Source organism: Nothobranchius furzeri, chromosome 8 (assembly GCF_043380555.1).
Source record: "Nothobranchius furzeri strain GRZ-AD chromosome 8, NfurGRZ-RIMD1, whole genome shotgun sequence".
NCBI lineage: Eukaryota > Metazoa > Chordata > Actinopteri > Cyprinodontiformes > Nothobranchiidae > Nothobranchius > Nothobranchius furzeri.
The window spans coordinates 70,839,632-70,854,732 of NC_091748.1; the positions used below are offsets into that span (position 1 = coordinate 70,839,632).

A 15,101-nucleotide genomic window follows, 5' to 3' on the forward strand; every position below is an offset into this window, starting at 1 on the left:
AACCATCTCTAGTGTTTACAGAGAATGGTCAGAAAAAGGGGAAACCTCCAGTGAGCGGAAGTTCTGTGGATGAAAATCCCCTGTTAATGCCAGAGGCCAGAGAGGAATGGCCAGACTAACTCAAATAACCACTCGTTACAACCAAGGTATGCAGAAGACTTTCTCTGAACGCACAACACGTGGAACCTTGAGGCAGACGGGCTACAGTAGCAGAAGACCACACCGGGAGCCACTCCTGTCAGGTAAGAACAGGAAAATGACGCTACAATTCCCATTGGCGCACCAAAACTAGACAATAGAAGAGTGGGAAAAGGCTGCCTGGTCTCATGAGGCTCGATTTCTTCTGCAACATTCAGATGGTAGTGTCAGAATTTGTCCTCAGCAACATGAAAGCATGGATCCATCCTGTCTTAAATCAACGGTTCAGGCTGGTGGTGGTGGTGTAATGGTGTGGGAGACATTTTCTTGGCACACTTCCATCCCCTTAGTACTAATTGATCATCGTTGCTACGCCACAGCCTACCTGAGTATTGTTGCTGACCATGTCCATCTCTTTATGACCACAGTGTACCCATCTTCTGATGGATACTTCCAGCAGCATAATGCACCATGTCATGAAGCTCCAGTCATTTCATCTCATCTCTTGAACATGACGATGAGTTCATTGTACTCAAATGGCCTCCACAGTCACCAGATCTCAATTCAATAGAGCACCTTTGGGATGTGGTGGAACGGGAGATTCGCATCATGGATGTGCAGCTGACAAATCTGCAACAACTACGTGATGCTATCATGTCTCCAGTACCTTGTTGAATCATGCCATGAAGGCAGTTCTAAAGGCAAAAGGTGGTCCAACCCCATACTATTGAGGTGTACCCAATAAAGTGGCTAGTGAGTATATATTACAACAACATGCAGATCAAAATAATTTAGCTTCAGCTAGGGATGGGTACCTTTGACATTTGATTCAATTCGGTACTAATTCCCGGTACCTAGGAATCCATACCCGTACTTAACGGCACTTACTTTTGAGTGTTTAATATTTTAATTCTCTTTTATAATTAAATACATATTTTTCTCAATATATAACCATATTTGATAAATATCACGATAAATAACATACAACTGTTTGTATTTTAAAATCGTCCTTGTAGTTTTATAAGCTGATAATTAAACTGAAGCAAACATCTTTACTGTGAACTAAATTTACTGTGTATCTTCATTCCTTTGGCCGTCCTTTTTCATTTGATTTTTCCTACTTGGAAGTTAGAATTTCCAAGGAGAAAGGGAACGCACCATTAGCTGATAACAACGGTGGCAATGGAAGCTAATTTATCAAGCTAACGTTATCTTAAACAGTATATTTAGCTCCTGGAGCAGATTAAAACGATGATGCCTCACAGATCGTTTTCGCTGGTTTCATCTTCACCCAATCACCCGTCGCATTTAGTAAAGTGAAGCCAAACTTTAGAGCGCGTTCATGTTCTTCTAGTCGGAAATTCGGAGTTCCGAGGAGAAAGCGAACGCACCATTAGCGGAACGGAAGCTAACATATCAAGCTAACGTTATCTTAAACATTTTATTTACCTACCGAAGATGAGGATGTCTCACTTAGATGAGGATGTCTCACTTAGATTGTTGTCGCTGGTTTCATCATCACCCAGTTACCCATCACATTTAGTGAAGTTGACCCAAGCTTTAGCGTTCGTTCTTTCTACCATGCTGCTCTGTTTACAACTGTCACGATCTGCCCCTGCCTTCCTGACTGTCTCTCTCCTGCCCTGACTGATCCATATTGTTCTCACCTGTCCCTCGTTAACCTGCCCATGTGTTCCTGATTTCCCTGTGTATTTATACCTCCCTCCTTGTGCCAGTCTTTGTCAGATCATTGTTGTTTGTTCATGCGTGTTTTGTCCCGTCTCTCCCATTCTACAATTAAACCATTTTTGTTTCATCCGTGCCTGCTCTTCTGCCTCCCGGAACCCTCCACTACACTTGGTCCACCATCTCCACCCTCACACCATGACAACAACATACTCGCAGGGACCAATGACATTACGCTCTTGCGCATGCGCAGCTGTCCAGGCAAGTTCTTGTTATGAAGGATGGGTACCAAAACGAGGCAACATTTCAAATGACGTGAATTGGTGCTCAGTCGCTACTATGGAATTCGGTCGGTACCTTAAAAAGTACCGAATTCGGTACCCATCGCTAGCTTCAGCTAATGTCTGTCTAGATTTCTAGGCTAAGTAAAACGAAGTATAACTTATAAATTTCCTACCCCTGGGTCATCAATCCAGTTAACTTGCATCCTAAAATTGAAACAAAGCTAACAACCACAGCCATGATATAAACAAACGTTTACTTACTGACAGTTCACTTTAATTATCCAGTTAAATCATTATTCCACCAACAACACAATTGCTTCAATTTTTTTTGTCAATTATTTTAACTTTGTTACTCTTTAACTAAGTAGTTTTGGAAAATGCTAAGATGTTTTTACATTTATTTGTTTGAACATTGTCCCAATCCTCACCCATGGTCATGAGCTTTGGGTAGTGACCGAAAGAACGAGATCGCGGATACAAGCAGCCGAAGTGAGTTTCCTCCGTAGGGTGGCCGGGCTCAGCCTTAAAGATAGGGTGAGGAGTTCGGACATTCGGGAGGGACTCGGAGTAGAACCGCTGCTCCTCCGGATCGAAAGGAGTCAGTTGAGGTGGTTTGGGCATCTGGTCAGGATGCCTCCTGGACGCCTCCCTGGGGAGGTGTTTCGGGCATGTCCTGCCGGCAGGAGGCCCCCGGGTTGACCCAGGACACGTTGGAGAGGTTGCATCTCCAATCTGGTCCGGGAACGCCTTGGGGTCCTGCCGGAGGAGCTGGTGGAGGTGGCCGGGGAGAGGACAGTCTGGAGCTCCCTAGTTGGGATGCTGCCCCCCAGGGGCGGCGTTAGGCCCGGCTACTTGGGCTGAAGCCCCGGATCTAAATCGCGGAAGTAACATGCAGTACCAAAGTCCAACAGAGAGGGCGCAGCTGGCAGTAGTTTGTATACAGCCTGCCTGAGCCTCCACCACTGAAGAAGAAGCCCTTCAGCAGCCGGCTTCTTCTACACTCTCTGCCTGAAACGCATGAGTGAAGATGGACATAAGGACGTTTTTTAGACAAAAAGTACAACGACAGAACCCCAGCTTAGATGAGACTGGTGTTGACTCAGGTTTGTGAGTCTTATTTGAAAATATTTGTTGTGCTGATGGTTTGCCTAAAGTTAGCTTACTATCAGGTAAAGTTGATGGAGAAAGAAAGGGAATATTTACTATCATCTCACACTAACAGGAACAATACTCTGTCCTGAATATTCTGAATATGTAGCTTCAGATTAAAAATTATGTGGTACAAGATATATGTATATGATGTTGACTAGTGCGTGTCACATGTGTGCGCGCGCACGTGCGCACGTGTGTTAAGCCCCGGATCTTCTTCAGTCCTAAATCCGCCCCTGCTGCCCCCGCGACCCGGACCCGGATAAGCGGAGGAAGACGACGACGACGACAACATTTTTGGAACTATTTGTAAATCTTTTGACAATGATTGACATAAAATGTATTTTTAAAGTTGTCTGTACCTTCCAATTTGCACAACTAAACTCCCCCCTAAAATAGTATTTTTCTTTATGTAGCTCATCACTTCCAGTGTGAGTGTGTCTGTATGGGTGAACGACTGATTGTCTTGTAAAGCATCTTGGGGGGCTGTAGAATGCTAGAAGGTGCTATATCAACCACAGGCCATTTACAATTTTCAGTTCAGTCTCAGTACTTGACCGTGGCAGTTTATTGTAGCCTGGCCTGCCAGACTCGTCCTCTGTTTAATTCTGCACAGAGAAAGAGTCTGGTTACTCACAGGCAGAGAGGAACATGAAGGGTGGGACATCTCAAAAATAACCAATCAGAAAAAAGACGGAAATGCCGCCTGTACCGCGTGACGCTGTAGTTTTTTAGCTGTAGTAAAAAAAAAAAAAAAGGGGCATCTGGCAGCGGCCCAAACATCTTTTTTTTCTTTTAGAAGAAAGGTTTTTAGTGCTTCTACTTGTGGCTTTAAAGACATTCAAGTCATTTAGAACAGAGGAAAGAGCCACAGCGAACTCTGCTTCAGTCGCCATGTTTGACAAACTCTGCATTATGGTGTATGACGTACGCTACGCAGAGCTGATTAGCTCGGTAAGAATTTTCAGGGGGTGGGGTTATTTTAACAGGAGAGCTCCCAGATCCTTTCTCTGTGCAGAGTTAAACAGAGGAGGAGTCTGGCGGGCCAGGCTAAGTTTATCGTGCAGAATGTGCAAAATACACACAACGAATCTGACCCGATAGAGTCTATGAGGAAAAGAAAATCACCTTAAAAATCTAAAAATTTGAAGAAAAGCATACAAGCTCTTGAAATTTCAAAATGTTTTGTATGTTGAATGTTTATGAAGCTACAAAAGCTCAAAGTTCACACCAGCCAGAGTCAAAGAAGACACCACTAGTCGCCCATGAAACTGTAAAACTGAATTTGTTTTCATGTTTAATTCCACAAAATCACAAAAAAGATTTGCGTAAAGATTTTTATTGATTAGTTTGGCAGACCTGAACAACGACTGAAGACTGACATTTTAAACAACTGGCTGATTAAACAGAACCAACTGGACCTTTTAGGAGGAAATCCCTTGGCTGCAGGAGACGGTTTTGTTTGCACAAGCTAATGCTAAATACACCATCCGTAGAAAAGGTTTAGTTCAGGATTAAGTAAAAAACATCCAACTTCATAGGTAGTTTAAAAGTGTTTTGTTGCCATTTTGAAAACTTCTGAAGCCATTTTTAGAAACAAGTTGGAGCTGCTCTGGGAGCAGCTGGGGGGATGCTCCGGGGCAAGAAAAAGAGACAGAATTCTTCTCATTAGCACAAATTGTTACAAGCCTCCAGTGACAAGTAGCGCAGCAGTTTATCATACGTCTGAGCAGGGCGGCGCTGGTTACACTGTGGCGTATCGAGCCGGCCCAGGACAGGACCGGAAAGGAGACAGGCCACTGGGAAAATCAGACAGAAACACTGGCTGGTGAGACGGAGATGTCTCCATCAAGGCTTGCCGTTTCTTACGATCACGCTTTTGGTAGCGGAAGCTAAAGGGTGGACGTAGAGCCACAGGACCTCCAGATTCTTCAGAGGATGACTCAGAATTCCTGACTGGGTGTGGTTTCTTGTTCTCTAGACTCTCAGCAGACTCACTGGAGGAAGAGCCGAGAACACCAGAGGGTTTAACCACAACCGAGGGTTCAGAGGGAACGACGGGCGCTGCTTTTGGGTCAAACGGAGCCGGCTGAGCAGAACTGGGGGTTGGTGAGTGAGTGGGAACTGGCTGCACATCCTTTCCTGGGTCATCAGGCAGAGGCGGAAGGGCCGGGACCACAGGGTCCAGGCGGTGAACCTGCGGCTGCACTGGCCGAACAACGTCAACATTCTGTACACACACATACAAATCATCACGCTATAATTATAATATCTGCAGCTCACGCTGCCAAGCGTGAGTCTCATTACTCGCCACAGCTAGAAAAAAGAGTTTAAAGACATTTTAATGACACCGCAGCACTATCACGCAGGTTTAAACACACAGAAGCAGAAACAAATGTTCAGAAGTCAGACACAGCAGGTAGTTTCTGACACAGTAATTATGTAAGAGTAGAGGTAAATTATTATTCTAAAAGTTGCTGTAGAGAAGGTTTAAACACAACAAACACAAAGTACCGGTTTCTTTTGTAACGATGTGAAATGACTCAGCTTGTTAAATTCTGTGGGGGTTTTGTGCAGGATTTACTCCCTGATGCACGTCGTTACAAAGATTGTTGTGTCTGTAACATTTCTGTCAATAGCACTCACTTTATAAATGTGTGTTAGCATGATATAAATATGCAGGACTGACTTTTTTTTTAAAAGATTTATTAGCTAAACATTGCTGCCACTGCTTTCTTGTACCTGTATTCTGAACAATTCACAGGACACCTGAACATCAGGGTGGTCGTTCAAGTCTCCAAGCACAGATGCTGTACAGAAACCTGTGGTCTGGGAGGAATAAACACAATTTATTTATTTATTTATTTATTTCAGTTTTGAATGACTGATGATTTCTAAAGCAAGTACAGTAACAGCGCAGAGGATCACAATGGAACTGAATGCGTGAGTGATGCTGCACATGTGGTAGATGTGGGTTTGTGGTATTTTCTGTGTTTGACCCCCAAAACAGTTGCCTGTGCTACAGTGTCTCCCTCTCTCCCGCAGCTGTACATGCACTGCCTGAATGACTCATTGTCTTTTTGATGCGTGTGGGCTGCTGTAGATGTGATACCTACTCTGAATAGCATGACGCTGAGGAGTCGAATGATTTTACACACCGCACCTCTGTCTGCTCTTGACTCAAAGAAAAGCCCAAGTCTAAATATTCCAAAGATCAAAGCTGTTTCAAACGAGCCGTCGCCATCTTTAATTTTGTGATTGGCCCTCCAAACTGATAGAGCACTGTGATTGGCCCACCAAACTGATACGGCACTGTGATTAGCCCAGCCCACCAAACCAATAGAGTGCTGTGATTGGCCAAGCCCACCAAAACAATAGAGTACTGTGATTGGCCCACCAAACCAATAGAGTGCTGTGATTGGCCCACCAAACCAATAGAGTACTGTGATTGGCCCACCAAACCGATAGAGTACTGTGATTGGCCCACCAAACCGATAGAGCACTGTGATTTGCCCAGCCCACCAAACCAATAGAGTGCTGTGATTGGCCCACCAAACCAATAGAGTGCTGTGATTGGCCCACCAAACCAATAGAGTACTGTGATTGGCCCACCAAACCGATAGAGCACTGTGATTGGCCCACCAAACTGATACAGCACTATGATTGGCCAAGCTCACCAAACCGATAGAGTGCTGTGATTGGCCAAGCCCACCAAACCGATAGAGTACTGTGATTGGCAAGGCACAAGCCTGTTTGGGTCTGCTGAGGTTCCTATGGGGCGTGGCTACACCGAGCTGCAGAGCAAAATCATTTTACTTCAGCTACTGTCTAGATTTCTAGGCTAGATTATTTGCTTAAATAAATGTTTATTTAAATTCACTTCAAGTTTAAAATTCCGATCCTTCCTCAAAAGAAGTAAGTCGAGATGTCAACAGCAATTTTTTAAATTCTAAATATGACAGATTTTAAATGTTACACACACACACACACACACACACACACACACACACACACACACACACACACACAGTGTTGAAGTACCTGTGTGTCTGATTTGAGCGACAGTCTCTGGCAGGTTCCTCTCTCTGTGATTCCTTCTGGACACTCTTGGACTGTGTACTCCACTAAAATGGCTTTTGTTGGCACATCCTGCGTTACAAAAACGAAATGGCAAACAGCTCAAGCACACACAGAGAAACACTGGCAGCAGCAGAGGTGCAATAGTCCTGTTCTATAACGTCCACTTTGTTTTTGCTGTTTGTTTTCAGTCCCAGAGCCACAGTATCATTTGCAATGAGATGCAATAAAGTGAGCTTTGGTCTCTGAACAAACTTTTCTGTTCCTCGTACCCGGACAGGACAGTAATGTGTAAAGTACTTTCATTGATCCATTGTAACCTTGCCAGGCTCATATGATGCTATTGCATTACAGTTATTGTTGAGCAGTAATTGCTTCAGCTCAGAGGTGCACTGTAAGGTCTGTTCATACACACCCAGAGATTAATCTTGGGTGTAATTTACACATAAAGGTAACATTTAACTCGTTGCAGAGCTGTAAAATCAGCCACAGAGCTTTATTTCCTGCATCGGTGCTAACCATAACTGTACCTGTGCTGCAGCTCGAGTGATCTTTTTCACTCCGAGTCCTGCACCCAGAGTGGACTGCCTCTTATAGGACTCCAGACTGATCCCAGCAGCAATCATGGCATCGGGACTGTCCTCCGAAAGCAAGAGGGGACAAGTTGGACAAGTCTGTTGGAGCTTTTCTGGAGGATCTGAAAGAATCGGAATGCAGATCAGTAAACTTGAGAGATGAAAATAAAAACATGTTAACTTGGTCAACAAACAAACCACTGAAATTTACCCCGAGAACGAACTTAAACTTACAGGAATAACTCTTTAAAGGTTTACTTATACTTGGAAACTGCTCTTTCAGCCTCTGTAGAACATGTAAAACTTTGTTGGGGCTCACAATGGCGCAGGAGCCCTGATAGATGGCCAAACTCAACTCCAAAATAAAGTGGTTGTTCCCACCCACTCGGCCAGGACACGAATAGGGGGAGGCAGTGTGGATGAGTGAGAGATGAAATGAGAAAGACAAGGTCCAAAAACACTTAAACCATCTGGCATTCATTCACATGAAAGCATGACGGTGGCTGAGGAGTTGAGTGCCTGTCCCGTAACCAGAGGGTTGCAGGTTCAAGCTCTGCTCAGTCTGTCAGTCGCCGTGTCCTTGGGCAAGACACTTCAACCACAGTAGTTTGTCCAAGTGCAAATCCGGGATTAGCATTACAACCAATGTTTATATATTGCTGACACTGAAGTGAGTCGGGACAGGAAGATTTAAAGGTGTGTGTGTGTGTAAACTTATGATGTGTTAAATCAGCATTTCTCAGAACGAACCGTTTCTACTTGGCCTTTACAAAAATTAATGATTTACGCAGCAAAGCAGGTTTCAGATGGCACACACTTTTTGGTACATTAGACACTCCAAGCTGCATTTTATTCAACAACAACAGCAAGTAAAATATGGTTTAAAACTAGGATCTCTTTAAATAAGAGTTGTAGGTCATTGCAGGATCGGTTAAATACAAAACACAATACAAAGTACAGTAAAAACATTTAAAGAGGAATTTCACTCACATTTAGTACATTTGCAGTGGTCTCTAGTAGAAATAAAGACCTTGTTCCTCTGGGGGAACAAAGCTCAGATGCAGCACGCTCAGCCAAAGGAGAAAGTAGCTTCAAACAACAGGATTTGGAGTCTTACTTCCTGATATTTGGACATCTCACCTGAAGGAGTTCTGCTGTGTGGTGGAGTTGCTACTGCTAATGGTTAGCTTCTACTAGCCGAGACATTCTCTGCTGTTTGCTAGCCGCTAAACCAACAACAGCCTTCCCCGTCACAAGTCAAGATGTGTGAGTCCATGAATGTTCAGTGACAGTGTGGCGTAGATCTGTCAGGATTTTCAAATCCTGGAGTTTCACCGTCTGTTTTCTATCAGAAGCTAATGCAGGAGACGGGTGTAGGAGACTATTTTCATGTTCATCCTAAATCAGAGTGACTGATCATTTTCAAAAATAATAAGTGAAAATGTTTTTTCATTGAACAACCTCTTTAATAAATATACAGTGTGCTGAAAAATCAAAGATTGGACTCAGTAGCTAATACTGTGGCTAATGTCTGATTGTCACAAATTTATGTTTAATTGGAGCTCAGGGACCATTTAGCTGTTCCAATAAACAGTTGTTAATGCTGCTAGTTTCATTTGATCTGGACAAACTGAAACAACAAGTGCTTTTTCTTTTTTCTCTTCGCAAACCTCTCAGAACATTTGTGAGATGAACGCATGCCATATATGAAAAATAACAGTTATTCTTATATGAGCGGTTAAGGTATTTAGACGCAGTGTGGAGACATTACCTGGGAGTAGAGCGCAGTCGTAGCTGTACAGGTAGGTGTAGCCCTCTGCTGTGTGCAGAATGGTGGTGTTGCAGTTGCCACTGATTTGCTAAAAGACAGAATTTCTGGTTGGCATCAGGACAACTAAACCAAAGCAGCTCCAAAATAAGCACATTTGAGGGCTCCATAATGGATTTGTGTGTTTGTACTAAGCAGGTAGGTCTTGGGCAATGTGTTGCATTAAGCCCCCTGCTCTAAAATGTTCAATTAATATCCTGAAGCCTCTAAACCAGAGGTCAGCAACCTGGTGCCCGCGGGCCCTTTCTCCAAATAGCACAAACATCTGTTGCTATCTGCATTAGTATACATTTAAAAACTACAAATTTCTTTAAAATACGTTTATTGTCCGTGAAGTTTAGTTTATCTATAATCTATTCTAGCTCAAAGGTCATTCTTGTGTCAACTTGATAGCCCTTCGTGAGGCTCAGTACCCACGAAGCAGCTCTCAGATTCACGACGGTTGGTGACCCCCAGCCCTAAACTGTAAATGATTGAAAACAAACAAAAATAAAACTTCTCTTGCTTCTCTAAAATTTCCAATAAATAAAACAAATAATAATACTAGTTATAAATAAATAAATAAAGCCTTGACATTTAGACAAGTGTTTGCCTACTTGGATGCTACTTAATAAAATAAAGGACACTTTGGAGGAAATTCACCTCTAGTGCAAACATTTGTCTTCATGTGTGTTTTAGGGTCCCACCGTTTCCATGAATGGTCTGACGTCACAACGTTTCCATGGTTTCGGGCTGCCTGTGTGACACTTTGTCTCCAGGACGTCCAGGTCCAGATAATACACGTTTCCTGCTGGTCCCTGTGTTCCCACATGTGCGTCCATGTCACAGGCACGAGGAGAAAACACGACACAGGTTACGAAATATTCACGTAAACCAAAGCCTTGATGTCAGAGCTGATGGATAAAGCTACACTGATTTAATCCTTAACCTCCCCCGTAAAACAAATGCAAACATTCCAGGCTGTGAGGTTAAACTGAGCCTGAGAGTGATCCGTCTCACACGCAGGCCTTTGTAGCCTTCAGCAGCATGAAGTTCATGACTGTGGTGCAGCTTAGCGCTAAAATGAACTTTATTAGTGGTTACTTCATGTCCTGAATGTCTTCTTTATGAGGCACGACAGGTGATGACTTCTCACTCTAGCAGTTATCAAACAAGGCATCACCTGGTTCTAAAGGCCACGCTGGTCACGTTTTGATCCAGAAACTGAGCACAGTCACTTGTTTTTGTGCAGTGAAACAAATAATTCATCTATCAAACAACCTCTCTTTCCCAGTTTTTCTCAAATAAAATACTCATTTGCTGGAGGGGCCTTCCAAATCTCCCCCTCAGCATTTGCATTCACACTCACCTGAGCATGCAGGTGGACGTTTGCAATGCGGTTTAGAGCAAATTTGTAGCCTTCGCTGCGATCCTCGTTGATGTAAGTGACGGCCAGACGAGAGAGCTTCTCCACTGCTTTGTCGTTACAGGGAATAGGAGCGAGTTCCACCGGCATTAGTAGAAAATCCTCCCCATACGCATGCAGAGCACGAAGAGAAAGCAGAGGAATCAGGAGTAAAAATGTGCTGATGTCCATAGCGACAGAGGTTTGGACGAAAACGAACCGACGGAGCTGCTTTAAGGTGATGTTTGTTTTCTTATGTTTGCCCTCCGTCCAGAAAGTGACTTTTGGAATGAAAACGGACCAGAGATGTGGAAATGACACCAAGGGCAAAGTTTATTTGATGACAAAGGGCTGATATTTGTGAATGAATTTGCTGTGGTTCATTAAACTCCCGCGAACACAAACAGAGTGAAGGTCAAAGCTGTCATTTATAGTTCTCCCTGCAACCGCACTGTAGATTTAAGGCTGCTTCCTCGCCAGACTGGGGAAAACAGGAAGTGTGGCTTACATGTGTGAATAAACTCCAGGCACTCGATCCGTCTTCTTTTTCTTTGCATAACATTTTCTTTCTGCAAAACAGCTGGTTTTGAAAGAAAACAAGTTATTTTCAGTTTTGAACTAATTTATGCAGAAACATGTTTCTTTTTTAAAATAAAACCAATAGATGGCTATCCCGGAGGCCTGGACTGAGAAGCATGCAGCATTTAATTTAGGGAAAAGCTTTATTTTTTTTAGGTGTAGTGCATTCTGAGGACCAGTAGGAGTCACTGTGTTCCTGGCCTGAGGAGTCGAGGGGAAATCCTTTGGTGCAGCCTGCAGAACTGGGTTAATGATTCACTAATATCCAGTGACTGTCATTAATGTCAGCATTAGTCTTGCTGCTGTCCTGTGACTTTCTTTGGTCTGGGTCTTTCTTTTCCTGACTAAGTCAGAAGCCATCGTTTCGACTCGTTTGAATTCTCTGTGGTAAACGAGCAGCGCCAAAAACATCTAAGAAACAATTAAAACAGACTTCTTGTGATGGAGCTGTGAGCTCTATGGTTGTATTCTTGCTCATGCCTCTTGGCGGTGAAGCAGTGAACCTCTCGGCTGACTGCTGTGGGTGGGGTTCACACTTTGGGAGCAGTCAGATTGGTTCCGCCGTTCACGACAGGATCAAGTAAAGTCTGTAACTGCAGCTCGGAGCAGACGCACACGTAGACTCTCTCAGTCTGTCACTTCCCACGCACACTTTTGATTCATCCCAGTTTGTAGAGAAAAACAAGGAAAACTCAGCAAGTTGACTTGAAATCTGCTAGCCTGGCTTTGAAATCTGTGTTAAACCATTAACATTCTCTCTCTCTTTCTCTCTCTAACTGAAAGGCCTGAAAGCATCATCTTGCTTGTGGGACTCTGTTGTAATACATCCGCAGCATGCACACACAACAACAAAATGACAAAAACTAGCTATCCAGAGCTGTGATTTCACATTTTTTGTGTTTTGGACTGATGCAAAAGCCTTCAATAATTCAGAGTGGTGGGTTTTTATGGGTTGATTTGCACATTCATGAGCAAGAACCACACTTTCAATGAGATGGGAGAATGTGACATTAATTAGGAATAAGGTAAACAGTGTGGGGAGCGCGATGCCAAGAACTGGCATCAGCGATCGGCCTGGCAGAGCTCCACCTATAGAGATGAGGTGTGAGAGGAAAAAATGAGGCAGGAGAGAGAGAGAGAGAGAGAGAGAGAGAGAGAGAGAGAGAGAGAGAGAGAGAGAGAAAGAGGAAGAGAGAGAGAGAGAGAGAGAGAGAGAGAGAGAGAGAGAGGATTTATAGAGAAGAACAAACAGGTGTGTGGAGCAGAGAGACATTTACAGACAGAGCAGCTTGTGGAGGGGAATATCTGTGTGTGTGTGTGTGTGTGTGTGTGTGTGGGGGGGGGGGTTCTCTTCAGCTGCAATCCTGATCATAACTGGTATCAATATTTAATATCTGCAGGTCTAATGTGCTATAACAGGGCTCAGTTAGGTCATAAAACATGTGTCCTTGTCTTGAACAACCATACTGCAGACTTCAATGGGTCTTTATTCTTTGGACATTTGTGACTTTTTTTTTTTTACATTTTTTTATTCAATGAAACAATTATACAAACATCTTAGGTGTGTTCTTGCTGTGTCTTGTTTCTAATTCCATGCTGTAGTTCAGTAAGGGTTTAGTTACCTGTTTTTTTCGCTACGTTTCGTTTGCGGCTGCAGACTTCCTCAGGCTGACGGTGATGGTGGCGTCACTTCCTTCTCTGTTTATCTGCGGGCAGCAGAGGACGTTGTCGCCCTCTACTGCCCGCTCTCCCCTCTCCAACGATGCAATCCCATGCGCGGTCCAACGTGTAAACCCCATCGTCCCTGTTCATGGTCCCACGTCTCCTTATCTCCATTGCTTCTTTAATCCATCTTTTGTATTTCTGTTCTTCGGTGTTTATGATCCGTGTGTTGTCCCAGTCCATTATATGGTTTTCTCTTGTGCAGTGATCTGTTATGGCTGACTTCTTTATTGTGCTTTCTGCTTCTTCTTTTGCTGCTCTTGTGTGTTTTCGACTTGCCTCTTTCTCGCACTCCTTTCTATGTTCTATTGTTCGTGTGTTGAGTTGGCGTCCGGTTTCTCCTACGTATGTTTAATTGCAGAGTTTGCATGGGATTTTGTAAATGACTCCACATTTATGTCCAGCTGATATTTTGTCTTTTGGGTGTACTAGTCTGCTTTTAACTGTTGTGTATGGTTTTGTTGGTGTGTTTATGTTGTGTATTTTCATTGTTGCTCTTATTTTTTCTGTTATGCCTTTGATGTATGGTAGGGTTATCACTGGTTTTGGTTCTTGTCTTTCTGGGTTTCTGGTTCTTTGCTTTGGTTGTTCTTTTCTTTCTGTTGTTGTTTGTTGTTTTCCTTTGTTTATTGCCCATGTCGGGTATCCGCAGGTCTTTAAAGCATGTTGTATGTGTTTGTCCTCTTGTTTACGGTCTCTTTCTTCTGTTATTATGTTTGTTCGGTGATATAGTGTTCTGATTACTGACATTTTGTGTATGGTGGGGTGTTCTGATGTCAGCCAGGCCCAGTTTCCCCAGCAACCAGCTCATCAACGTCATCCAAACCACCTGTCTCACATTTACTCATTAGCTCCACCTGCAACACCCTCTACAACACCAGGACCAACACCAAGCCAGTGCCAGATTATTGAAAGCTCATGCCAATAAATTCTCCAGCTCTCCAACCTCTGCCTGTATCATAGATCCTGACCTTGTTTCTGTTCCTTGACCAACCCACGTGGCTGCTCCCTGCCTGGATTGTTTTCTCTGCTTCTGACTACCTGGATTCTCGACCTCGGACCACTCTCTGGGTTCAGCCTCCTGCCTGCCCCTTGTAGCATTCACGGATCTCTCTCTGGTTTTGACCCACGCTTCCTCCTGACCCTGCCTCAGCCTCGTCCACCTCTGGGAACACCTAGTTGTGTTTTCCTTTTTAATAAAGACATTAATAAGCGCCTTACTGTGTCTTGGTGTCCTCACGGGTCCTCAAGTTCTGTTCTTAACATTTCTGCTCCCTGATCATGTGGCGTGTGATCAACTTTAGAGCCGTGATGTTTACTCTCAAGGTGCGCAAGCTCGTTCCCGCCCCGTAAAAAACGCAATTGACAAATTAGTCGTTAGCGGCAGTGAATGGGTTAATAACAAAACTCTTTACAAAACATATGTGAAAAAACAGAATCGAAAAAAAGATGCAATACATTTTGGCCGAGCGGTATTGCTGTACCATGACGACATCATCGGCAAGCGCAGGAACCCGAGCAGATCCAGAAACTACATCTCCAGAAAACAATTTGCATTGCATTCTCTTGTTGGAATTAACTGAATGACCATCAAAGTCTGAGGAGTCACGCAGAGGGTGCATGCTATCTGCTGAACAGGTAACAAATACAACATTTACCATAATGTCTTTTCAAACTAG

At 43.7% G+C, this 15,101-nt stretch overlaps 1 protein-coding gene across 1 annotated transcript; it reads right to left on the reverse strand.

The window, feature by feature from the left end:
* Positions 1 to 4,580: 4,580 nt before the first annotated feature.
* Positions 4,581 to 11,409, reverse strand: si:ch211-262h13.5 (alpha-2-HS-glycoprotein). Its single transcript, XM_015971035.3, has 7 exons — positions 11,086 to 11,409; positions 10,424 to 10,534; positions 9,681 to 9,768; positions 7,865 to 8,031; positions 7,299 to 7,406; positions 6,000 to 6,086; positions 4,581 to 5,487 (listed from the first exon to the last, which is right to left on the reverse strand). Exons 1-7 carry the CDS (start codon positions 11,311 to 11,313, stop codon positions 5,002 to 5,004), a joined length of 1,275 nt encoding a protein of 424 aa, XP_015826521.3. The 5' UTR covers positions 11,314 to 11,409; the 3' UTR covers positions 4,581 to 5,001.
* Between the last annotated feature and the right edge of the window lie 3,692 nt (positions 11,410 to 15,101).